The 25,873-nt window shown below is 45.9% G+C and overlaps 2 protein-coding genes across 27 annotated transcripts in view; both read left to right on the top strand.

Annotated features, from left to right (window-relative positions):
- LOC127395203 (adenosine 5'-monophosphoramidase HINT1-like) overlaps positions 1-25,873 on the top strand; it is a 213,788-nt gene that overhangs the window by 119,178 nt on the left and 68,737 nt on the right. The gene's annotated exons all lie outside the window — the stretch shown is intronic.
- On the top strand, positions 5,347-14,327 carry LOC127395188 (uncharacterized). Of its 2 annotated transcripts, none has more exons than XM_051641753.1 (2): positions 5,347-5,854; positions 7,035-14,327. In XM_051641753.1, exon 2 carries the CDS (start codon positions 10,450-10,452, stop codon positions 11,629-11,631), a length of 1,182 nt encoding a protein of 393 aa, XP_051497713.1. In that variant the 5' UTR covers positions 5,347-5,854; positions 7,035-10,449; the 3' UTR covers positions 11,632-14,327. The 2 variants fall into 2 exon arrangements, with proteins under 2 accessions (XP_051497713.1, XP_051497714.1); XM_051641754.1 differs by having other exon boundaries at positions 7,099-14,327.

Here is a 25,873-nt window from a genome sequence, read left to right on the forward strand (position 1 = left end):
ATTAGCTTTAAGTCACGCTGAACTCCAAAGATTTGATGAACAAAATGGTAAAAGAAAAAGGGGGGATTGTAATAAATAAAATCCAGTTTGTTAATCAAATCAGGTTTTCTTAAAGGCTTGTAAAAACTTACAATGTTATCTGAATCACAGATATCTGGTGTGCTTTAACACTTCAAAGAGTTAAGTTGTGCGATAAGCTGTAAAGGGTCACCCATAGGACACCGATGAAGATGAGGAACCTTCGGCCTCACGACCACCAGGAGGTGAGATAAGACCGACCCCCTAGCAACACGTCGCTCAGACACAGAATATACCAGGGATGACACATATACGGGAACCAGAAGAGTATATAATCAGCTACTTTCGGGAAGTGGGTGCGCGCCGCTGGCGGAGCAAAGACTCCCCCGGCCGCCCAGCGCTGTTTTGTTTGCTGCCGCTTGCTTAATAAACTAATTTGATTAATAGGACTGGTTCCTGTCAATTATTGGACCTCAATTTATAACAGGTGTAACCTCATTCAGGCCACGATACTCCACTGTCAGCCTCCACTCTACATCAGGCTTTCACACTGGCCAGATAGGACTGTAGAAGGGTGAGTGAGTCCTGCTGATCACTCCTTGGCTCTCCAACTGCCAGATCAGCTTCTGGATGGGGATCACAGAGTCTCTGTTGGTGTGATATTTTTGTCTATGCACCGTTGAAGTGGTAATTGGTACCTGTTGGTCTTCAACCTTCAACAGCTTCACTAGAGAAGAGGCATCTGAAAGGCCAGGCAAAGTATGCAGCTGTTCAGTGTCCTCAGTCTCTACAGCTGCTATACCAAAGGCCCACCAGTGCCCTTATGGGTCCTGGGAATATCCTTTCTTTCTTATCAGGTGACCCAATCAACAGAATCCAGGGCACCTCTAATGTTGAGCATTTGAGGTTGATGCACCATCCTGGTTGAAGGATCAGTCGCTGGAGACTGGAGCAGCATGCTTCCTGGAAGGACCCTCTCCTGCATTTGTTCTATTTAGCAGCTCTTGTACGCATATCTGTAGAATAGCAGTGGGTTTATTGTCCCAGGTTCTCATGTCCTCTTTATAATAATTATGCAAGAGACCCCACAGGTGGTGTCAAAATGGGTCCCGTCTCTCTCGCTGTTGTCTTGTAGCAGTGCGTCTCGTCTTAATGGCTGCAACAGGAGACCAATTGACTCTGGGGAGATATTGAGGTTTACCTTCCCATCTGTTTGGCATCTTATTCCTTTTGTCAGTCATCCTTTCAATGGCTGAGGGCTTGAACTGATGGGGTTCAGATGTCTCTGTACCTTAAAGCTTTTAAAGCCAATTCACGCACAGTTGGTCTTTCGTACTCACCACAAAACCCCATGAAGGAGCATATATTGGCATGTGCTGCTGGTACAGCCTGCACAAACCTCCAGAACATGGGCGTATCAGACCGGACATTGTTAGGATTTGTAATCCCGTGGTTATCATAGATCACCTCTTGCACAGCTGATTTTTTCAAATATGTGATGGCGCTCTCAAGAGTGGATGTTCTGCTTCAGCACCAGTGGATGTCACCCTTATGGGGGTATCTGTCCCTTACAGCTGAAAGAAGTCGGTTCCATAGGGTGGTAGTTCTGTCTTACTACCAATTGTTCTATCAATGCCAGCATCTCTGGCCAGAGATCCCAACTGCTTGGCTTCTCTTTCTTCCACGTCATAGGTATCAGCCCCACTATCAAAGCATTGGAGCAACCAACAAAGAAGCGGCTCACCTTCACTGTGGGTAAAGCCCTTTCTCGTGAGGCTCAGTTCCTTTAGAGAGAAAAGTTGGACAAGATCATCGTTGTCACCTGATTGAGAGCGGCCTGAATTTTTATTTGCTTGAGAAGGGTCTGCTCCTTTGTTTAGGTCTTTTAGCATCTTTTTTAAATCAGGGTCCTCTACTGTTAAACATGTTCTTGTGGTTTCGCGTGGCTGTTTCTTTGCTTTGTTCTTTGCCACAGGATTAACTTTAGCTTTTGTTCATTTGGGTTGAGTGGGAGTGGCCTTATTCTTAGTAGACTTCTAAAAATTGGGACAAAAATTTGGCAAAGGCCACCTGGTGAGTTAACACCAGGGTATCCATCAGTCAGGCTGGTCCTGCTCAGTCAGACCTTCTACATACTGCAGATGGGGATAAAGTCCCTGTGGCATGTGAAAAGAATCTGTTGGGGAAAAGTGGTTGGGTTTTTTCTGCTTCGGGTAATGGCAAACCTGTCTGGGGTGTTGCTTTTGCTCAGGGACCTGGACATGCCTGGTGAGTGATGATGGAGGATAATGAAGTACAATATGTGCTTCAAGGTAATCTGACAATGGGGGAGAATCCTGACAGTTGATAGAATATAAAACCTGCATGTAATATATATGGTCTGGAATAAGGGGTGGAATGTCCTGGTTTGAGCCAGGATGAAGCCAATTTTCCTTCTGCTGATTTTTTTTTTTTTTTTTTCCCCTTCAGTAAGCTCTCTTTTAACTAGCAGCAAGTATTCCAGCTTGTGGATTGATAACACTGGAATGTTTATGTTACTGCTGGGACTTCAAGGTCACTGCTCTACTTGTTGAATATGCAGCTCACATGCTACCGGGAGCAGAAGAGTCGTATCTGCAGCCCTCCCGTTGGAGGAGTGGACTAGACGAACAGCAAAATTGACCAAAGTATCCCATTCCATATATCTACGTAAGCTCAGTGTAAGGTCAGAGATCACAGAAGACAACTTCCTTCCTTCTTCTTCTTCCCTTCTCTTCCATCCATGGCCGGCGTCTGGGGAGGACTCCGTCTGTCCATCACCATTGATTGCTACGCTTGTGCATTCCTGATTCTCATAACTCAACCCTCATCTCCTGTTTGCTCTGCTGCTATCCCTGGCAGCGGTCCAGGATATTTCGGAACTGCTCACAGCTAAGGACAGTGCCATGGGAGTGGCTGGGGGGGGGAGGCAATAGGGATTTGCACATTCCTGCATAGACTTGTATATAATTGTACATATTTTCTTTCATCATTAATATTTAATTAAAGCTGCCTAGTTTACTTTTCAATGCAGCAAGTCTCTCTCCTCCTTATCTCTCTCCTTTTCCTACCTGGGTGGGAGCGGGAGGGGATCAAGAGCATTGATGTTGCTGCTTTAATCACTGATCCTGAGTCAAACCTTGACAATAATCAAGAGAGGGGATAGAGTGCTCCCTTAGTAAATTTGCAGATGGCACTAAGCTGGGTGGAAGTGTTGATCTGCCTGAGGGTAGGGAGGCTCTACAGAGGGATCTAGACAGGCTCAATCGATGGGCCGAGGCCGATTGCAAGAGTTTCAAGGAGGCCAAATGTCGGGTACTGCACTTTGGCCACAACAACCTCCAGCAGTGCTACAGGCTTGGGGAGGAGTGGCTGGAGAGCTGCCCAGCAGAAAGGGACCTGGGGGTGCTGATTGACAGCCAGCTGAACATGAGCCAGCAGTGTGCCCCAGTGGCCAAGAGGGCAAATAGCATCCTGGCCTGTATAAGGAATAGTGTGGCCATCAGGACCAGGAAAGTGATCTTACCCTGTACTTGGCACAGGTGAAGCTGCACCTCGAGTTCACTCTGTTCAGTTTTGGGACCCTAACTGCAGGAAGGACATTGAGCTACTAGAGCGTGTCCAAAGAAGGGCAACGAAGCTGATAAAGTGTTTGGAGCATATGTCTTATGAGGAGCAGCTGAGGGAGCTGGGGTTGTTTAGCCTTGAGAAAAGGAGGCTGAAAGGAGACCTTATGGCTCTCAAGGCTCAAGTGAGCGGACAACAGACAATGGCCTCAAGTTGCACCAGGGGAGGTTCAGATTGGATGTTAGGAAGAATTTCATCACCAAAAGGGTTATCAGGCATTGGAACAGGCTGCCCAGGGCAGTGGTGGAGTCACCATGCCTGGAAGTATTTAAGAGTTGTATAGACGTAGTACTTAGGGTTTAGTCACTTAGCCACTCTGTGGGAGTTTCATCTTTCTTCTGATGTTCACTGAAAGCTTTATTGATATTCTGACCTCTTGGAACTGATTCCCGGATTCCCTGGATAATCATATCTCTTAAATCTTCCATGTTAGTTCGGTGTGCTGGATTTTGATTGTCCTAATTGGGCTGTTGTGAAGGCCATTTATTATCTGCACCGGGTCCCTGTTGATGTCTTTGATCCCAATTTCTCATTCCTGCCCTCCTAATCATCTCTCTTTCCTCAGCTGTAAACAATATTCTCAAAATTGCATGTATTTCATCCCAAGTATACGTATTGGGGCCAAGGAATTGATCTACTCTCTCAGACACTCCCAGAGGGTCTTCTAATAGGTTTCCCATTTCCTTTTTAAACTCTCTTACATCCCCTGAATTTAGAGGTATTGACACAAATCCTACCCCTGGCTGCGGACCTCCCATTGCAATTTCTCTCAAAGGAAAGAGGTGACTTTCTGATCTTTCCTGCTCCCTGGTTTGGCTCCTAGTAACCCTCCTATTTTCTCCACTAAGAGGGTGAATGGGAGGTAATGAGGGTAAAGAGTCGTGCTCCTGAGGAGAAGAGGGGGTGACTTCTGAATCCCTTGAGACAGGACAACTGGGGATTGGTACAGGAGGGGGGGGGAGGAGGAAGGTAAGAAGGGGGTGACATTAGTTGTAATTCCTCCAATTCCTTATTCCTTTTCTTTGTACCCTTTCCCCCTCGCAGGGTATATAAAAAGGTTCTAGTATCCGATCGAATCCACAAACTTGCATACTCACTTTCCTCCAGGCTATGAGGTTCCTTGCTGTTAACATAAATATTCAAAGCCTGGCATATCCAATCCTCAAAGGATCCAAATACTGGCCAATACAGATGATCTCTTCTAATCTGCCTTCCACCCCACACTACCATACAAAAATGCACCATTTTCTCTCTACTCCTTCCTTTCCTAGAGGGCCAATCTTCCCAATGTTTTATCATTAGCCCTAAAGGGCTACCTGGAGGGATAGCTGGCAACCCTCCCTTGAAACTGATCTTCTTATCAGTTCTACTTGACTTCTGCCCCATCCTCCCCCAACTGATCTTCTTATCGGGTATCTACTTATCAGTACTGATCTTCTTATCAGTTCTAGTTAACTTCTGTCCCGCTCCACTCCCGGGATGCCGTATTTTACTATCAGCCCCTCCACAGAATTATCTTCCGAAAGTACGTCTCCGCACTTTCGGGATGCCGTATTTTACTATCAACCCCTCCGCGGACTGATCTTCGGGAAGTACGTCTCCACACTTCCGGGATGCCGTATTTTACTATCAGCCCCTTCGCGGACCGACTCTCCGGAAGTACGTCTCCCCACTTCCGGGAAGCCCTATTTTTCTATCGGTCCCCTCTGCGGACCGACTCTCCGGCAAGTGCCTTCTCTCACACGCCAATCGCTTCCCCTCGTTCGTGGCTCACGCCCTCGCGGGCAATGAGAACCGCACTACTAGGAGGTCCGCACTCGGTTCGCCCTGACCGGACGTCTCAGTCACTCGCACTCCCAGGATCCCATACCCCCCCCCCCCCCGACCAGACGGATTCCGCTTACCGCTGTGTATTTTTTTTTTTTCCTCCTTTCGTCGTTCGGATCTTCGTGCACAAGAATTACGGGGAACTGCAGTATCTGATCTTTTAATTCTTTGCTCACCTATCTCGCGGTTCGGAATACAGGATTCGGCTCGACCGCTCCAGACCCCGGGACCGTCCGAAGACGGGGGCGCCCTCCCGGGGGCGGGAACTCCGTGCCCAAGTGCCTGTATCCGAGTCACGGCACCAAATTGTAATCGGCAATAACCAGCCAGGAAAAGAATTTAGAAAGTAATCAATTTATTTGAGGTAGGTGAGCAAACAGCGCTGGGCAGCCGGAGAGTCTATGCTCTGCCAACGGTGCGCACGCGGCTCTGCGCGGGGGTCCGTTTTATACATTTCTTTTTCCCGCCGTTCGGAGGGTCCACCTCTCTTGGAAAATTCCATCCTTGTCCCGCCGTTTTTGGGAGGTCCTCCCCCCTCTCGGCAAATTCCATTCTCTTTCCCGCCGTTGCAGAGGGGGGGGAGGGTCTGTCACTTTCTCTCGGTAAATTCCATTCTCTGCGTTGTTGTTGTTGTTCTCCGGGGCTTGCACAGTCAATCAAGATGTTATATAACTTATAGTTCTATCTACCTGATATGGCCATCAGCATTTAGCATTAAATAACAAAGTATAACTTCCAACATTAACCATAACAGAACATAACTACAAATATTTAACAAACATTGCAGCCCGACACCCAGCCATATACGTTCACATTTGATCAGCAAATTAAATTCCTGATTCACCTATAACAGTAATAAATAAAATCCTGTTTGTTAATCAAATCAGGCTTTCTTAAAGGCTGGTGAAAAATTACAATGTTTTGACACTTCACATACCTAAATCACAGGCATCTGGTGTGCTTTAACACTTCAAAGTGTTAGAAATGAAATGTAGTGTTGATTTTGCATTCTAGTGTTAGAAACGTAGTGTTGGTTTGGTTCACATATATATATATATTATAGTGTTAGGAATATATAGTTTGTTTGAGCACATAAATATATATACTTTAGTGTTAGGAATATAATTGTTTGTTTGAGATAAGTGAGATATCTACAAATTCCAATGACACCTGGAGTGGTTTATGGGCCAAGAAACTGAGGGACTTAATTGGGCTCCATCTGGGGGATCTGAACATGGAGAAGGATTTATGGCCCAAGATAAGGCCGAACAAAGCTACTTCTATGTTGCTCCTCAGGGCAGGATGACACCAGTAGATTGTTAATTGGGAAGACAGCCAAGGGGGCAAGAAAGGTCAAAATTTTACCTTAAAAGGTAAAAAGTAAACGGCTAGAATGGAATGTGTAAACAGGGGCGGGAAATTTATAGGATAATTTGAAGCGTCGGATAGGCTGTAAACCCTGGAGTACTCAGCCAGTGGGGAAACAGGGGAGGGAATTTTGCATCAGGAATAGGGAATATAAACCGTTATTCACCTTGCTATAGGTGTGCCTACTTGCTTAGGTCACCCATTCTTGCAAGGATGTAAATAAACTGTGCTTCGCTGAAGGATCTGTGTGGGCCTGCTCATTGGCGCGACAAACGTTTCTCACAAATTTGGGGGCTCGTCCGGGATCGAAGTCATCATCCAGGGAGTCGTCGTCTCCGAAGAATGGAAAGGTGCACCCCGTTGATTTCAGCGGTTCCTGGATCGGCGGCGCTGGCTCCAAGGAGACTGACCAAGACCCGAGACCGGTTATAAACAGATCCCACGAACCACAGAGGGGGAAATAAAGGATAAAAGGAAAGTAGGCGCCTTGATATCGACCAGGCAGATTCTGTGCACGGACCAAGGTGAGAAAATTGACTGTTAAGTATTGCCTTGGTGGTCGGGGCCGGGGTGAGAAAACTGACTGTTAAGTATCACCCTGGTGGTTTGAGACTCGTATGTGTGTGTGTGTGAGTGAGACGTACATTAGTACGAAGCGAGTGCGGAGTCCAACTTCGCGGTTCTGTTCTTCCGCGAGGAAAACAGCCGGAGAAGGACGAAATGAGAGCAAAAGAGTGCAAGGAGAGTCTCGGGAATGAAATAAAAGCGCTAGGCCTAGGGAGGATAAGGGAATATCCTCGGGAGCAATTCCTCCATACAGTCCTTTAGGGAGGATGCTGCAGTACTGGGAAGTACTGGGAAGACATGTCAGGTACTAAAGGGAAAGAATAAGAAGACGATGATAAACTATTGTGTGTTTATCTGAACATGGGAGCCCATACAGGGGCGGCATGTATTTTGGCCGAAGTATGGGTCGGATAATAGCTGGCTGTGCCAGGATTTGCTTTTCTGTGTGAATGCAAAAATTCCTTTTTTTTTTTTTTTTTTTGGAGGAGCGTGAGTATGTTCTGTGCTGGATTACAGAGCGTCCCCAGGACCGTCCTGTTAACTCTCCCCCACCTCTTCACAACCCTAAGCCCCAGGAGAGTGTTGTAAATTATTCCTCTACTTCACACACTCCTGTGAATTCCTCTCCCCCTTTACAGCACCCTGAGCACTGTGACAGCACTTACAAGGAAGCTGCAAGTGCTGTGAGTGCTTCCCCTTTGACAAATTTTCCAAAATTGAGAAGAGAATTGGAACAATGTAAAAGAGATTTGGAGAGTTTTCTCATACAAGGGGGCAACCACCGATGGGCAGGCTTGGTGGAAGTTATGTTTCCCCTCCGGGAAGTACCTCTTGGTCCCGGACAGGTGGGATATGTCAGTGCCCCGCTGACAAGCACTGAGGTGTGGAACTTTAAAAAGTAAATGAAATCATTGATTGAGGACCCTGTTGGCTTATCCGAACAATTAGATCAATTTTTGGGTCCTAATTATTATTCTTGAGCAGAATTAACGTCCATCATGAATATTCTGTTTAGTGGAGAAGAACGGGGAATGATTAGACAGGCGGCTCTGCAAGAATGGGAAAGGAGAAAATCCCCCCAGGCAAGGGGTAGTTCCCGCAGAGCAGAAATTCCCCAATGTGGATCCCAATTGGAATAATAATAATAACCCTGTACACCGGAATAATATGAAAGACCTGAGGGAACTAATAATACAGGAAATTAAAGAGGCTGCCCGAGATCCCAAAATTTGATTAAGGCATTTGAACTCCAGCAAGGGAAGGATGAGTCCCCATCAGATTTTTTACAAAGGTTACGGGATCAGATGAGGAAATATTCGGGCATGAACCCTGAGGATCCGGTGGCCCAGGGTTTGTTAAAAATACATTTTGTTACTAAGGCATTGCCAGACATTCAAAAGAAGGTGCAGAAAATAGAAGGCTGGAGTGAAAAACCGCTTGAGGAGTTATTGAGAGAAGCACAAAAACTGTACGTGAATCGGGAAGAAGCAAAACAGAAACAGAAGGTTAAAATAATGGTTTGTACAATGGACCAGGTTGTGAAGCAGAGACTCGAACCCATAGTGCAAGAGAGAGAGAGAGAGAGTGGAAACAGAGCCGAGGAAGGAGAGAACGGAGAATGAGAGCGAGAAGTGCAAAATGAAGTAGGAAATTATCAGGGCAAGGATTGTCCGGTAACCTCCCTTCAGCTGGATGTTTTAACTGTGGCAAGCTGGGACATTTTAAAAAGCAGTGCCCAGACTTGAAGAGAGAAGGGAGGGTGATGTCAGTGATGCATCTTGAAACTCAGGGGTTCTCTCAGTCGCACCCAGAGCCCTTGATAAATATAAAGGTGGGACCCCAGGAAGAAGAAGTAATCTTGGTGGATACAGGAGCGAGCAGAACTTCTTTAAACTATGCTCCTCCTGGGCTAAAGTTAACCTGTCAACTAGTGTTTGTTGCAGGAATAGAGGGAGAAAAGTTTGGAGTTTTTACATTTGAACCTACAACGCTTAAAATTGGAAATAGAAAAGCCCAGGGACAGTTGCTATATGTTCCTGAGGCAGGTGGTAACCTATTGGTCAGGGACATGATTATATAATTGGGCTTGCAAATCAGAACTCACTCAGAATGTATGGTTATTTCTATGAATGTGTTAAAAGAACAAGCTAAGGCTGGAATAGATAAGGGAACGGCAAGAAATAAAACAAGCCACAGATTCACTTTTAAATTTTTTTTTGGGTAAACAGGGCCTATGGGTCTCAAAGACAAAACTCCAATACGTGGAGGAAGAGGTTAAATATTTGGGACACCTTATTTCAGAAGGAAAGCGGAGAATTAGCCCTGAAAGGATCCAGGGAGTCGTAAATCTGCCACTTTCCCGGACAAAAAAAAAGGAATTGAGAAAATTTCTAGGTCTAATTGGGTATTGTCGCCTGTGGATCGAAGCCTATGCACAAAAGACAAAATATTTATATCTCAAATTATTAGAAGAGGAACCTGATGTTCTTATTTGGACTAATGATGAAGTAAAACTAATCAAAGAACTGAAGCAGAGTCTAATAATGGCCCCTGTCTTGGCTCTGCCATCCTTAGATAAACCCTTTTGTCTGTTTGTCACGGTGGATAAAGGAGCAGCTCTGGGAGTTCTCACCCAAGAATGGGGGGGGAAGCAAGAGCCAGTGGCTTATCTGTCTAAACTTTTAGATCCAGTATCCCGGGGTTGGCCAGAGTGTGTGCAGGCAGTGGCAGCGACTGCCCTTTTGGTAGAAGAAAGCAGAAAATTTAACTTTTGGGGAGAAATTAAGTGTAAGCACACCACATCAAGTAAATCCTGCCTCCTTTTTATGAAAAGGTGATAATGAAAACTCAGAACATAGTTGCTTGGACCTAATAAAATACCAAACCAAGGTCCGACCAGATCTTAAGGATATACCTTTATATGTGAGACTTCAGTTATTTATAGATGGATCTTCAAGAGTAATTCAGGGAAATCAGCACAATGGATGTGCTATTGTAGAAGGGGTAAGCAGTGAAGTCAAAGAAATGGGGCAGTTACCTAATGGATGGTCAGCCCAAACATGTGAGTTATATGCTTTCAACCAAGCACTACTGGTGCTAGAAGACAAGGAAGGAACAATTTACACTGATTCCAGATATGCCTTTGGAGTAGTGCATACCTTTGGGAAAATCTGGGAGGAGAGAGGACTGGTAAACAGTAAAGGGAAGGAGTTGGTCCATGGAGAACTTATTCAGCAAGTGCTGCAGAATTTGATGCTGCCAGAAGAAGTAGCAATAGTGCATGTTAATGGGCATCAGAAAGGAAACTCCCCACAAGCTAGAGGGAACAGGCTGGCAGATGAAATTGCTCGAGAAGCAGCCATGCAATCAGAAGTAATAACAATGAATTGTCTCATTCCTGAGATGCCAGCTCTAAAGACAACTCCAATTTTTGAAGAAAAAGAGGCAGTTAAGAAACTGCGGGCAACAGAACAGAATGGAAAATGGTTACTCCCAGATGGTAGAGAAATGTTAAATAAACAAACCATGGGGGAAATATTAGCTGTTCTGCATCAAGGTAGCCATTGGGGAACACAAGCCATGTGTGACCTGGTGCTACAAAAATATGGATGCATTGGAATTTATACAATAGCTAAGCAGATTTGTGAAGGATGTATGGTTTGTAGAAAGATCAACAAAAAGGTGCTAAAAAGGCAACCAACAGGGAGGCGAGCTCTAGCTTTAAGACGTTTTCAGAGTATCCAAGTTGATTTTACTGAATTACCAAAGATAGGCAGAGCTAAATATTTACTGGTTCTAGCAGATCATCTAGCAGGGTGGGTAGAAGCATTTCCCCTCAATACTGCTACTGCAGCAACAGTGGCAAGGGTAATCCTGGAACAGATTATTCCCAGATATGGGATAGTGGAAAACATTGATTCAGATCAAGGAAGTCACTTTACCTCCCAAGTGTTGCAAGATTTAATGAACAGCCTGGGTAAACTAAATTGCCTTGGACTGAGTGTCAAAGACATAGGGGTGTCACCTTATGAAATGCTGTTTGGACTACCATATTTAGGCAAAGGTGATGGACTTCCACAATTCAAAACTAAAGATGTTTTTCTGAAGAACTGTATACTCGGGTTGTGGTCTTCTTTGTCCTTCCTTAGGCACCAAGGGCTCTTGGCGCAGACTCCACCCTTGAAATCTGCAGTGCCTCGATTTTAGCCTGGAGACTGGGTCCTGGTTAAATCCTGGAAAGAAGCCAAACTCCAACCAACCTGGAAAGGACCATTTCAAGTTCTGTTAACTACAGAGACTGCCATCCGGACAGCTGAGAAAGGGTGGACTCATTATACCCGACTCAAAGGACCAGTAGAGGCTCCACCTGAGAAAGAACAGTGGCAGGCCTACCCAACTGAAACCCCTTGTGCCTTAAACTGAAGAAGCACTAAAATTGATCCATGCTAACTGATGAAGTAGAGTTTGTAGTAATTTGGGTTATTGTAGTTATTGGGTTATTGCAGTTATTGGGTTAATGTTTATCTGTTGTGTGGAAAAATATAGGTTCTGTGGCATAAAAGGAGAAGAGAACCTTTTAGTGAAAATGAGGGGGATCATCATAATAGTGAGTTGTCTGTGGATCCAAGAGTAGTAACCTTGACAGAGGTTAAGGATATAAAGCAAACCTTTGAAATTGAAACTGGATATGGAGACACAAATGCCTGGGTAGAATGGGTCAAATATACAGTGTATGCATGTGCCTCAGGGAGGCCTATAGCACAGGATAGTTCCTTTTTCATTGGGGTGGAGCAAAGACCCACAGGGAATGAAATGCATGATTGCGTTATATCAAGACACAACTGCATGGGGTGATGAGGCTTGCAAGTCTCTATCGCTGCTTTTTCCTGCTGTATAGATCAAGGACCTCAGAGTGCCTCCTGCTTTCTCTGTAGTGCCCGGTAACCATACAGCTTGTCTCTCACGACAAGATGTGAATGCTGCCAGGTATCTTGGAGATTTGGAGATGTGTATCGAGTCACTGAATGTGACTGGTGACAAAGCAGGAAGCTATTCAGCTATGAGTGTCCCCAGGGCAGATCTGTGGTGGTATTGTGGAAGAAAAATTCTAACGTCTGTGCTCCCTTACAATTGGAAGGGTACGTGTGCTCTTATTCAATTGGCCATTCCATTCACCCTGGCATATGTAGAAGAGCCTCATGTTGAAAGACAGAGAATAAAGAGAGGTCTAGGGATATCATTTGATGATAAGATTTACATTGATGCTATTGGGGTTCCTAGGGGAGTTCCCGATGAACACAAAGCTAGAAATCAGATAGCTGCAGGATTTGAGTCCTTCCTGTTCTGGTGGGTAAAAGTCAACAAAAACGTGGATACGAGGGATGCAGTCAAAGGAATTGCAGAACAACTGGATGCCACCAATAGGATGGCATGGGAAAATAGAATAGCATTAGACATGATACTGGCAGAAAAGGGGGGTGTATGTGTAATGCTGGGGAATAAGTGCTGTACTTTTATTTCAAATAATACTGCCCCTGATGGTACAATAACTAAGGCACTGCAAGGACTCACTACTCTGGCAGATGAATTAGCAGAAAATTTGGGAATAGATAGCTCACTCACTGGATGGTTAGAGTCCTGGTTTGGGAAATGGAAGGGGACGATAATTTCCATTTAACATCCTTAATTATAATGCAATAGGATGTTGCATAATTCTATGAGTATAAGGCCTTGTTTAACGTCTCTTTGAAACTGCCTTATCAAAGCAAATGCCTCTAAAGCCACCTTTATATGCTGACACAATGTTATTATTAGATGAGCAAAATCCAGAAGAAAGATGTGAAATCACGTTGTCCGAACTAGAGGCATCTTACAAAAACAACCTGAGATAATGCAAAAAGCAACAGTAGGGTAAATAAAAGAAGGGGGAATTGTTAGAAATGAAATGTAGTGTTGATTTTGCATTCTAGTGTTAGAAACGTAGTGTTGGTTTGGTTCACATATATATATATATATTATAGTGTTAGGAATATATAGTTTGTTTGAGCACATAAATATATATACTTTAGTGTTAGGAATATAATTGTTTGTTTGAGATAAGTGAGATATCTACAAATTCCAATGACACCTGGAGTGGTTTATGGGCCAAGAAACTGAGGGACTTAATTGGGCTCCATCTGGGGGATCTGAACATGGAGAAGGATTTATGGCCCAAGATAAGGCCGAACAAAGCTACTTCTATGTTGCTCCTCAGGGCAGGATGACACCAGTAGATTGTTAATTGGGAAGACAGCCAAGGGGGCAAGAAAGGTCAAAATTTTACCTTAAAAGGTAAAAAGTAAACGGCTAGAATGGAATGTGTAAACAGGGGCGGGAAATTTATAGGATAATTTGAAGCGTCGGATAGGCTGTAAACCCTGGAGTACTCAGCCAGTGGGGAAACAGGGGAGGGAATTTTGCATCAGGAATAGGGAATATAAACCGTTATTCACCTTGCTATAGGTGTGCCTACTTGCTTAGGTCACCCATTCTTGCAAGGATGTAAATAAACTGTGCTTCGCTGAAGGATCTGTGTGGGCCTGCTCATTGGCGCGACAAACGTTTCTCACAAAAGGGAAGAGCTAAGTTGTGCGATAAGCTGTAAAGGGTCACCCATAGGACACCGATGAAGATGAGGAGCCTTCAGCCTCAAGACCACCAGGAGGCGGGATAAGACCGACCCCCTAGCAACACGTCGCTCAGACACAGAATATACCAGGAATGACACATATACGGGAACCAGAAGAGTATATAATCAGCTACTTTCGGGAAGTGGGTGCATGCCGTTGGCGGAGCAAAGACTCCCCCGGCCGCCCAGCACTGTTTTGTTTGCTGCCGCTTGCTTAATAAACTAATTTGACTAATTGGACTGGTTCCTGTCAATTATTGGGCCACAATCTATAACATCCACTCACTGCCAATCCCCCACAAACAACGCTGCTGCCACTGTTGCTGCTCCCGCCCGTGATGCTGCCACCACCTCTGCTGCTAGTTAAAAGAAAGCTTACTGAAGGGAAAAAAAAAAAAAAAATCAGTAAAAGGAGAACTGGTTTCATCCTGGCTCAAACCAGGACATCTGGCCACAAAATCCAAGTCCAGTGGTCAAGTTCACCCCTCCTGGTGCCTTCAGGGAATGTTCCACCACATTCCTCCACGAGTGCAGGGGGACAGCCTGCCATCTCGCCATGGGTTGCAGGGAAACTTCTGCTAGGGCACCTTCTTCCCCCTTATTCCTCACCAACCACCAGCACCGCTCTCCTTCCCCAGCACCACTTTTCTCCCCCTAAGTGCTTCTCTGTTCAGGTGTTATAGCTGTTCTTTCGTATGTTAATCGCTGAGGCGCATTTATTGTTCCTCTAATGGCTCTTTGGCTGGGTTTTGGGGCAGGGGGAGCTTCTCAGCTTCTTACCGGAGCCACTCCTGGCACCCTTTCCCGCTACCAAAAAACCCACCAAAACAAACCAGAACAGCTTAATAAAAGTTCATTTTTCATTAACCTGGGTGATTCTTAAAATTATGCCATTAGTATGATATATAGCAACCACAGAGATTATGATATGCAATGACAGGGTTATTTAGCAATTAACATCATACAATTCAATTCATCGGCTATTTTCACCCAAAATCAAATCCCCTTGAGCTACACATCAGATTTCCCCATCCTTCCGCATCACCCACCAAGTGCACCCAGGTCCTTGAGCAAAAGCAACCCCACAAATGGGTTTACTTTGACCCAAGGCAGGAATAACTCAGACTGTCTTCCCCAGCATATTTTGAATATGTATTGTATGCACATCGAATAGGACTTTATCCCCATCTACAGTACGCAGATGTTTTGATTGGGCAGGGCCAGCTTGATTGGCAGATCCTCTAATGTTAACTAACCAGGTGGCTTTTGCCAAATGTGTATCCCAATGCTGGAAGGTGCCACCACCTGTGGAGAATAGCCATGGGAAAAGAAAAAGGGCCTCCTCTATCTGTAAAGAAGGAGACAAAACAATATGAGACCAGCTAAGGGCCAGGGCTTGCTGTGAGCAGCACTGTGAATGTTGACAAAAATCAGAACACAGTTTATCGTGTGCTTGGTGTGTGATTGGCTACATCCTGGGAACCCAAGGTCTGTGTATGTGCCAAGGAGCAGGTGTGAGTGGTGTTTATACTCTGTGTTATAGGTGAATCAGGAATTTAATTTGCTGATCAAATGTGAATGTATGTGGCTGGGTGTTAAGCTGCAATGTTTGTTAAATGTTTGTAGTTATGTTCTGTTATGTAATGGTTAATGTTGGAAGTTATACCTTGTTATTTAATGCTAAATGCTGACGGCCATATCAGGTAGATAGAACTATAAGTTATATAACATCTTGATTGACTGTGCAAGTCCCAGAGAACAACAACAACAACGCAGAGAATGGAATTTACCGAGAGACAGACAGACACACACCCCCCCCGGCAATGGCGGGAAAGAGAATGGAAACGGCAGGACAAGGATGGAATTTTCCGAGAGGGGTGGACCCCCCGAACGGCGGGAAAAAGAACTGTATAAAAGGCACCCCCACGCAGAGCCGCGTGCGCGCCGTTGGCAGAGCACAGACTCTCCGGCTGCCTGGCGCTGGATCTCGGCCGCCCAGCGCTGTTTGCTCGCCTACCTCAAATAAATTGAAGAATTTCTAAATTCTTTTCCTGGCTGGTTATTGCCTATTACACTCTGTACCCCGACTGCTTATTCTCAACTCTCACTGTTAAAGTATACATGGGAGCATTTTCTCATAATAAATGATTCCTTTGCTTCTCACCCTGGAGTCTGTCTTAACCACCACAAATGGCGCCCGAACTGGGTTTTTGCATTTGAAAAAAGCAATTGTCAGGATTACTGCTGGAGATAAGTTTTACAATTCCGGTGGTGGCTCCGAGATTGACCGTCGGGGGAAGACGAGCACGCTCGCTACAAATTTATTTTCATTACTTTCTGTTGAACGAATAGGTAAGCAATCGCGGTAACATGGGGCAACCAGTTTCCAAGGAACATAAATTGTATGCTGAGATTTTGCAACGAATTTTAAAAGAACAAGGTTTTGCAGTGTCTTCATCGAATTTAGTGAAATTGTTAGTGTGAATTATAAAAATTTGTAATTGGTTTTCTACTGCTGGCACTTATGATAGTGCTGTCTGGGCTAGAGTGGGGGAAGAGTTAAAAATTTGATAAGACCTTCAGTTCCTGGTTTTAGATGAGCTGGTAATCACCTGGAAAGCAGTGTATTCTGCCTTGAATACGTTGCAGCCCGCTGAAAAAAATCTGTTGCAAACTCAGGCGGCACCCCCGCCTTTTCGGGCTGATGAGGAAAAGGGCTCATGTGGGATTTTATGTGATAAAGTTAGAAAACCTAAGGATGCTTTCGGCCCCGGATCTGTTGATCTGGAGGGCAAGTCGAATCTGTACCCCCTCGCCCCTCCCCCCCACTCCGAAGTGTTCCCCCCCTCCCTCTGACCCCTGTGCGACTTTTGCGGATGCAGCTCTCGCTGCTCCAGAGCTTTTAGAATTACGAAGTCGTAAATCAGTGGGAAGTCAGTGTTGTTTGGAGAACACAGTAGTTCCTTCTGCACCGCCCTATGAAATAGTTGAGAAAATTGAGGGAACTCTGATTGATTTGGATACTCAGATAAATGAACCTAAGGCATTTCCAATTAGCAGTCAGATGTTTGATCAGTGTTGTCGAGATGCTTTAAAGAATGGTGATGCTGCTTTGTTAGCTGCCATGCCGGTCGTGTATAGGAACAGTCGACCCCCGGAGCATGTAGCGGTTTCCTATGAGGTTGTAAAGGAGGTCAGGAAGGCAGTCTGCGATTATGGCTTGTAGAATCATTTTACCATTAATCTTATTTCAGCTATTGGTGATAGTTATATTATAGCACCAGCAGATTGGAAAGCCCTGCTGCGTATGATTCTGTCAGCTCAATATACCGTTTGGTGGGCTGAATATCAGAGGAGTTAGTTACGGTGCAGGTCACGGATAACATTGCAGCTGGTTTGGGAGTTGGCGAGAATGAACTGTTAGAACACGAGAGCTTCCTCCCAGGCGCAGGTAGAGATGCCGCGACCAGCATTTCAGCAGGCTGCGGACCTAACGTTAAAAGCTTTACGTAAAGTACCCGACGCAGGGCGGCGGGAATCGTCTTTTGCAGCTATCAGACAGGGGCGGCAGGAGCCCTATGTTTCTTTTTATAGATCGACTTCAAACAGCTATCTCAGGGCAGGTAGACAATGGGGAGGCGGCTCGTATGTTGTTGTTTCAGCCGGCCTTTGAAAATGCGAATGCAGACTGTCAGAAGGCAATTACCTCGATTAGGCACTCTGTTAAGTCAATAGATGAGCTATTAAGAGCTTGTCAAAATGTGGGCTCAGAGAAAAATAAGGCATCTGTGCTGGCTGCAGTCCTTGCTCAGCAGTTTACAGTGGGGAGATGTTGCAGAATGGCTTGAGCAGCAGGGCCATGGGCCCTTGCTATCTCCTCGAGAGGCCTTGAGAGTGTAACACAAATAGCAGCTGTACAAGCAATCTCTTTTTTTAGCCTAACACAAGTATAAACAATCTCTCTGTTAGCTTAAACTAACTCAAGGACAAGGTAGAGAAGTAGAATAATAGAAAACAAGGAAGAACCCTGGAACTCAGATGTGTGTTGCTATCCAGTAAAATCACTACAAGTAGTTACTATCCAATGAATTCACTACATGTAGGTTTGGAAAAGGGTATAAAAGTAACACTGTGTATTCAATGAATCGAAGCTTGCTTTATCAATCACATTGATTCTGGACTGCTTGCTTCCCTCGCCGCCGGCAGGGAGACAGGGTTTGAAGTGTTTTGAATGCAGCAAAGAGTAATCTTAGAAAAGAATGTCCAATGAGGAGGGGGGCGGGGAGCGGTCAGAAAAGACACAGTAGGCGTCCCGCAGCCCGGGCCTGAGAAAGGGACCGGCGGCTGCAAAAAGACACCCCGCCCCCCGCATCTTAAGGCAGTGAGTGCTGTCATGCAGCCAATGGGGGCCTTACAACCTGGAATTCCAAACCCTTCTATGATTCCTGCAGAGTGGTCTTTATATGTGATTGATCTTAAGGATTTCTTTTTTAATATATTGTTGCATACTGATGACTGTGCACATTTTGCCTTTTCAGTGCCTTTCATTACCAAGGGACCATGCAAAGATACCAGTGGGTGGTACTGCCACAAGGAATGAGGAACAGGCCCACCATATGTCAGATTGTGGTGGACAGTGTCATTTCTCCCATTAGAGCAGAGTTTCCACAAGTAACAATTTATCATTATATGGAGGATATACTGTTAGCTGCTAAACAGCAAGTAGATTTGTTACAGGTGCTGACTCAGCTGAAATACTCTCTGTCAACTTGTGGTTTGCAAATATCACCTGAAAAAATCCAAGAGGAAGCTCCCTGGAAATATTTGGGCTGGCGGCTGTATGCAGGTAGTTTTCCCTCAACATCTCCGTATTGCTACCTCCATAAATACTTTGCATGATCTGCAGAAGTTGTTAGGGACCATCAATTGGATTAGACCCTTATGGGGAATCACTATAGAGGAATTATCTCCACTTTTTTCTCTCTTAAAAGGTGAGGCTGACTTAATGTCATCTCAGTGCCTCACAGCTGAGGTGAAACAAGCGTTAGACCACGTGGCTGACAAAATTGCATCTTCTCATGCGCAAAGGTTGCGATCTGCCCATCTCTGCGCGGCAGCGCAGAGCAGAGAGCGGCAGCTGTGTGAGCTGTTCCTTTAAATTTGCTGAGGATTTGAGAAGGAGCCGGGCTTCCCAGAGACGGTGAAGCCGGGGCAGAGCCAGGAGACCCGAGTCTGAGCGGGAAGCTTGCGAGGGAGAGGAAGGCTGACGTGGCAGGGGGTGTGGCTGAGAACGGCGGCAAGGTTTAAAAAGCGGCCATTTGGCAGCCTCCTCTGAGCACACAGCAGCGCAGAGCAGAGAGCGGCAGCGGCCTTCACAGGAAGTGGCGCGAGGGCAGGCGCGAGGGCAGGCACGGAGGGACCAGCGGGTGCCTTCTCACAGCAAGAAAAGCAAACTAGTAGCTAGATAGATCATGGTCACTACGCGGCCAAAAACCATAGTGAAGAAGAATGTGGGGACTCAGACAGAGCTCCCAAGCAGGCACGCAGCCGTGCAGGTCTCTGGCTGCAGTGAATGCCTGTGCCTGGCACTGGTATCAGAGGGAACCAGTGACACCGCATGTGTGCGGTGTGAGCAAGTAAATGATCTCCTCAGGCAGGTGGTTAACCTGACAGAGGAGGTTGAAAGACTGAGAGCCATTAGAGATTGTGAAAATGAAATAGATTGGTGGAGTCATACCCTGAGGCAGGGGCAGATCGAAGAGGTTGAGAAAGTGACGGACCCCCTCCCCTCCTGTCACCAGACAGATGGAGAGGACTTAAGAGATATTAAGGAATGGAAGGAGGTCCGACCTCGGAAAGGCAAGAAAAAATCCTCCCAACCCCTTCCACCCTCCCAATTGCCATTGAATAATAGATATGAGGCCTTGGAAATTCAGGGACAGGAAAATGAAGTTGGAGGGGTAGATTTATCTAGTGAAGCACCTAGGACTCATCAGTCACCTCGAGTCCTTAGGACTTCTTCAATCAAGAAGGAAAGGAGAGTAATTGTAGTGGGTGACTCCCTTCTGAGGGGGACAGAAGGGCCCATCTGTCGACCGGACCCATCCCACAGGGAGGTCTGTTGCCTCCCTGGGGCCCGGATTAGAGATGTTAAAAGGAAACTCCCTGATCTTGTGGGTTCCTCTGATTACTATCCACTGCTGATTTTTCAGGTTGGCAGTGATGAAATTATCACAAGAAATGTAAGGGCAATGAAGAGTGACTTCAGGGCCCTAGGACAGCTAGTTAGGGGGTCTGGTGCGCAAGTAGTGTTTGCCTCCATCCCTCCTGCAAGATTGGGTGGGGAGGTATATAGGAAGAGTTTCCAGGTCAATGAATGGCTAAGAGATTGGTGTCAAAGACAGGGTTTTGGTTTTTTTGATCATGGGATGCTATATGAGACACCTGGCCTGATGGTGGCAGGTGGGATGCACCTGTCCCAGAGGGGGAAGAGGCTTTTGGGGCAGGACTTAGCAGGGCTCATTGAGAGAGCTTTAAACTAGATGTGAAGGGGGAAGGGGAGAAAACTGGGTTTGTTAGGGACAAGCACAAGAGGAACGTACCAGGGCCTGAAGGCAGATGGTCTAAGGAAGATTTAGTCCCACCAGTGGGCTCTGTTTGTTTCCTGAAATGCCTGTATGCTAATGCACGCAGCATGGGGAATAAGCAGGAAGAGTTAGAGGTCTGTGTGCGGGCTAAGGGTTATGACCTGGTAGCAATAACAGAGACATGGTGGGACAGCTCACATGACTGGAATGTGGCCATGGATGGTTATGTACTTTTTAGGAAAGATAGGGCGGGGAAGCGAGGTGGTGGAGTTGCTCTTTATGTGAGAGAGCAACTAGAATGTATTGAGTTTTGTGCAGGGACTGATGAGGGGCAAGTTGAAAGTCTGTGGGTAAGAATTAAGGGGCAGGCTGGTGTGGGTGATACAGTTGTGGGGGTCTACTACAGACCTCCTGACCAAGGCAAGGAGGTTGATGAGGCTTTCTACAGGCAGCTGACAGTAGCCTCACAACTGCAGTCCCTAGTCCTCATGGGAGATTTTAACTACCCCGATATCTGCTGGAAGACTCACACAGCCAGCCTTTCACGGTCTAGGAGGTTCCTCCAGTGCATTGATGATAACTTCTTAATGCAAATGGTGGACAAGCCGACTAGAAGAGGAGCGCTGCTGGATCTTGTACTAACCAACAAGGAGGGCCCTGTTGAAGCAGTGGTGGTCAGTGGCAGCCTTGGCTGCAGTGATCACGAGATGGTGGAGTTCAGGATCCTGTGTGGAAGGAACAGAATACCCAGTAGGACCAGAACCCTGGACTTCCACAGGGTGAACTTTGGCCTCCTCAATCAACTGTTAAGGGAAATCCCATGGGACAGGGTGCTGGAAGATAAAGGGGCTCATGATAGCTGGTCAACATTCAAGGACCACTTCTTGCAAGCACAGGATCAGAGCATCCCAAGGGTTAGGAAATCTAGTAAGGGAGCTAGGAGACCAGCATGGTTAAAAAAGGAACTACTGGGCAAACTTAAGTGGAAAAGGAAAATCTACAGATCGTGGAAGGAGGGGCTGGTCACTTGGGAGGAATATAGGAATGTTGTCAGAGAATGTAGGGAGGCAATTAGGAAAGCTAAGGCCTCCTTGGAACTTAACCTTGCAAGTCAGGTTAAGGATAATAGAAAGAGCTTTTTCAAATACATAGCTAACAAAACTAACACTAGAGGCAATATTGGCCCACTGAGGAATGAGGTGGGAGCCCTGGTGACAGAGGATATAAAGAAGGCAGAGGTGCTGAACACCTTCTTTGCCTCTGTCTTTACTCCTGCAGGATTTCCCCATGAGCCCCAGATTCACATAGCCCCAGAAGTAGTCAAGATAGGTGAGGACATAGTAGATGAGGATTGGGTTAGGGATCAGTTGAGTAATCTGGACGTCCATAAATCGATGGGTCCAGATGGAATGCATCCAAGGGTGCTGAGGGAGCTGGCGGAGGTCCTTGCTAGGCCACTCTCCATCATCTTCAGTAAGTCATGGGTAACAGGAGAGGTGCCTGAGGACTGGAGGATAGCAAATGTCACTCCAGTCTACAAGAAGGGCAAGAAGGAGGACCCGGGTAACTATAGACCGGTCAGCCTCACCTCCATCCCTGGAAAGGTGATGGAACAACTTATTCTTGTCTCTATCTCTAGGCATATCAAGGACATGGGGCTCATCAAGAGCAGTCAGCATGGTTTTATCAAGGGTAAATCATGTTTGACCAACCTCATAGCCTTCTATGAGGAAATTACTAGGTGGATAGATGATGGTAGAGCGGTAGATGTGGTTTATCTTGATTTCAGTAAAGCATTTGACACCGTCTCCCACAGCATCCTTGTAGATAAGTTGATCAGGTATGGGTTTGGTGATCAGGTAGTGAGGTGGATTAGGAACTGGTTGATGGGAAGGAGTCAGAGAGTTGTAGTCAATGGGGCAGAATCTGGTTGGAGGTGTGTGACTAGTGGAGTCCCTCAGGGGTCGGTACTGGGACCGGTGTTGTTCAACATCTTCATCAACGACCTGGATGAGGGTATAGAATGTACCCTCAGCAAGTTTGCTGATGACACCAAGCTGGGAGGAGTGGCTGACACACCAGAAGGCTGTGCTGCCATTCAGAGAGACTTAGACAGGCTGGAGAGTTGGGCGGGGAGAAACATGATGAAATTCAACAAGGGCAAGTGTAGAGTTTTGCATTTGGGGAAGAACAACACGATGTCCCAGTATAGGTTGGGGGCTGACCTGCTGGAGAGTAGTGTAGGTGAAAGAGACCTGGGGGTCCTGGTAGACAGGAGGATGACCATGAGCCAGCAATGTGCCCTTGTGGCCAAGAAGGCCAATGGCATCCTGGGGTGCATTAGAAAGGGTGTGGTTAGTCGGTCAAGAGAGGTTCTCCTCCCCCTCTATTCTGCATTGGTGAGGCCGCATCTGGAGTATTGTGTCCAGTTCTGGGCCCCTCAGTTCAAGAAGGACAGGCAACTGCTGGAAAGAGTCCAGCGCAGAGCTACTAAGATGATTAAGGGAGTGGAACATCTCCCTTATGAGGAAAGGTTGAGGGAGCTGGGTCTCTTTAGCTTGGAGAAGAGGAGGCTGAGGGGTGACCTCATCAATGTTTACAAATATGTAAGGGGTGAGTGTCAGGGAGATGGAGTTAGGCTCTTCTCAGTGATGACCAGTGATAGGACAAGGGGTAATGGGTGTAAATTGGAGCATAGGAGGTTCAAGGTGAATATCCGAAAAAAATTTTTTACTGTAAGAGTGACAGAGCACTGGAACAGGCTGCCCAGGGAGGTTGTGGAGTCTCCTTCACTGGAGACATTCAAAACCCACCTGGATGCGTTCCTATGTGATGTACTCTAGGTGACCCTGCTCTGGCAGGGGGGGTTGGACTAGATGATCTTTCGAGGTCCCTTCCAACCCCTAGGATTCTATGATTCTATGATTCTCTGTGGATTATAGTTCTTTCCAACTGTATGGACTGATTGGACAATGGAGAGAGACAGACGTGAATCTCTTTGTCCTGGAATGGGTGTTTCTGTCACATGTTTTTACCAAAACAGTGACTACTGCTTTGGACATGGTCATCAGTGTGATTTCCTAAGGCAGGCTGAGAATTCAGCAACTGTCAGGAAAGGATCCTGATTGTATTTATTTCCCATTCACTAAGGAGGTCTTTGACACATTGTTACATGAATCGCTGTCATTGCAAGCTGCCCTCGCTGATTATTTAAACATTTCTAAATTTTCTCTCCCACAGCACAAGTTGCTTCATTCTTTGTCAGATCTGCCTTTGCAGCCTCGTATATTGGCATCTGTGATACGACTGCAAAGTGCCCATACAATGTTTGTTGATAGCTCAGGGTGATCACACAAGGCTGTGGTGATTTGGCAGCCAGGAACAGGTAAGGACTGGCAATCATCTGTAGTTACAGTGGAAGGTTCCACCCAAGTGGTAGAACTGTCTGCCATGCTCCATGCCTTTTCCCTTTTTCCCTCAGAGCCTTTGAATATTGTTGCAGATTCTTTGTATGTGCTGGGTATTGTACAAAGGATAGCTGACTCTTTCCTTAAGGAGGTTCACAATGGCCAGTTGTTTGAATTATTTGTACAGTTAGCAAAGACCCCGAAGATCCTTATTTTATCATGCATATTTGGTCTCCTACTGCTCTGCCTGGACTGATAGCAGAGGGTAATTGTGTTGCAGACAGTCTCTGGCAATTTCAACCTCTCAAGCCTTCAAGCGAGCACATCTGTCTCATGATTTCTTTCATCAGAATGCTGGTTCCCTTCACGAAATGTTTGGCCTTACTGTGGAACAGGCTAAGGACATTGTACGTGCCTGTGCCGACTGTCAACAGCTAACTCCAGTGTCTCTTACTGAAGGTGTGAACCCTAGGGGATTACAGGCCAATGAACTGTGGCAAACTGATGTCTGGCATTTTCCCGCTTTCGGTCATCAGAAGTATATTCATGTTACAGTAGACACCTGTTCTGGGTTTGTGGCTGCCACTGCGGCCACTGGAGAAAAATCTTGGGATGTCCGAAAGCATTGGCTTCATTGTTCTGCAGTTTTAGGAGTGCCTCATAAAATCAAGAGACAACGTCCTGCCTATGTCTCTTGATCCACACAATATTTTTTACAGCAATGGGGAGTGTCCCATGTAACAGGCATTCCCCACTCCCTAACAGGCCAGGCTATTATTGAATGTACCCACAGCATCTTGAAAGCTATGTTGTTAAAACAAAAAAGGGGGAATCCCCTTTCACCACAGGAGCGTTTAGATAAAGCCACATATGTACTTAATTTTTTTTGAATTGTTCTGGCTCACGTCTGCTGACATCTGTGGCTGAGCGTCAATTTGGGCATGCTCCAAATTTTGCTGCTAGGCCCAAAGTCTGGTATTATGAACCAGGGAATCCTGAATGGAATAGTCCAGTAGAGTTAATAACTTGGGGGAGAGGGTGTGCATGTGTTCTTCTTCCCTCAGGACCTTGTTGGTTGCCAGCAAAGAATGTGAAACCCTACCATGAGCTGGAGTGACAAATTCCAGAATCCAATCCCCGAGATGAATCTCCTGCAGTTAAGGATGAGACCTCCTCACCAGAGACCTAAGCCACATGACGGAGCAAATGATGTAACATGTGGGATCATCTGTATTTGATTTTATTAGCTGAAGACTGGACTGTAGTGAAATGTAACAGCTTCTTTTTGTATTAATGTGTGCAACTCCGTATATGCTAGTTGTTTTTGCCTATGATAATATGTCTTTATGTATCTTTTATCATTCCTTTATGGTCAATCTCTTTATAATATCAGCAGTTATTATATACGTCAAGTATCGGTTGCTTCTGATGCTTTAGTAGAATCTGTTGTATAGGATTGGGTTAGTGTTAATGGTCTGAGGCTGAAACAAATAAAGGGGCATCACGGACCCCAGACCAAATTGGTTGCACATGCATGTTTGGCCTCATGTTATGCAACCTGGGCAGGATGACTTACAACACATGTTGGCCCCATGTGTCGGAATCTCGTCTCCCTTGTAAAGGGTATACAAACTGGGTTTTTTCCCAAAAGTGTAATTTGTAGTGCTGCTTTGTGTAGGGAATTAGCAGCTTAATAGATTGCATTTGCATTGTGATTGGGAATGCATTAAGAGGGTGGGAGAACACCATTGGTAAGAAATTTTCTTTGGCTGGTCTCTCACAGCCAC

The sequence above is a fragment of the Apus apus genome, chromosome W (assembly GCF_020740795.1).
Source record: "Apus apus isolate bApuApu2 chromosome W, bApuApu2.pri.cur, whole genome shotgun sequence".
NCBI lineage: Eukaryota > Metazoa > Chordata > Aves > Apodiformes > Apodidae > Apus > Apus apus.

What these genes read in the sequence shown, in the direction of transcription:
- LOC127395188 (XM_051641753.1), top strand. Translation starts at nt 10,450, where the DNA reads ATGGGGCAGTTACCTAATGGATGGTCAGCCCAAACATGTGAGTTATAT.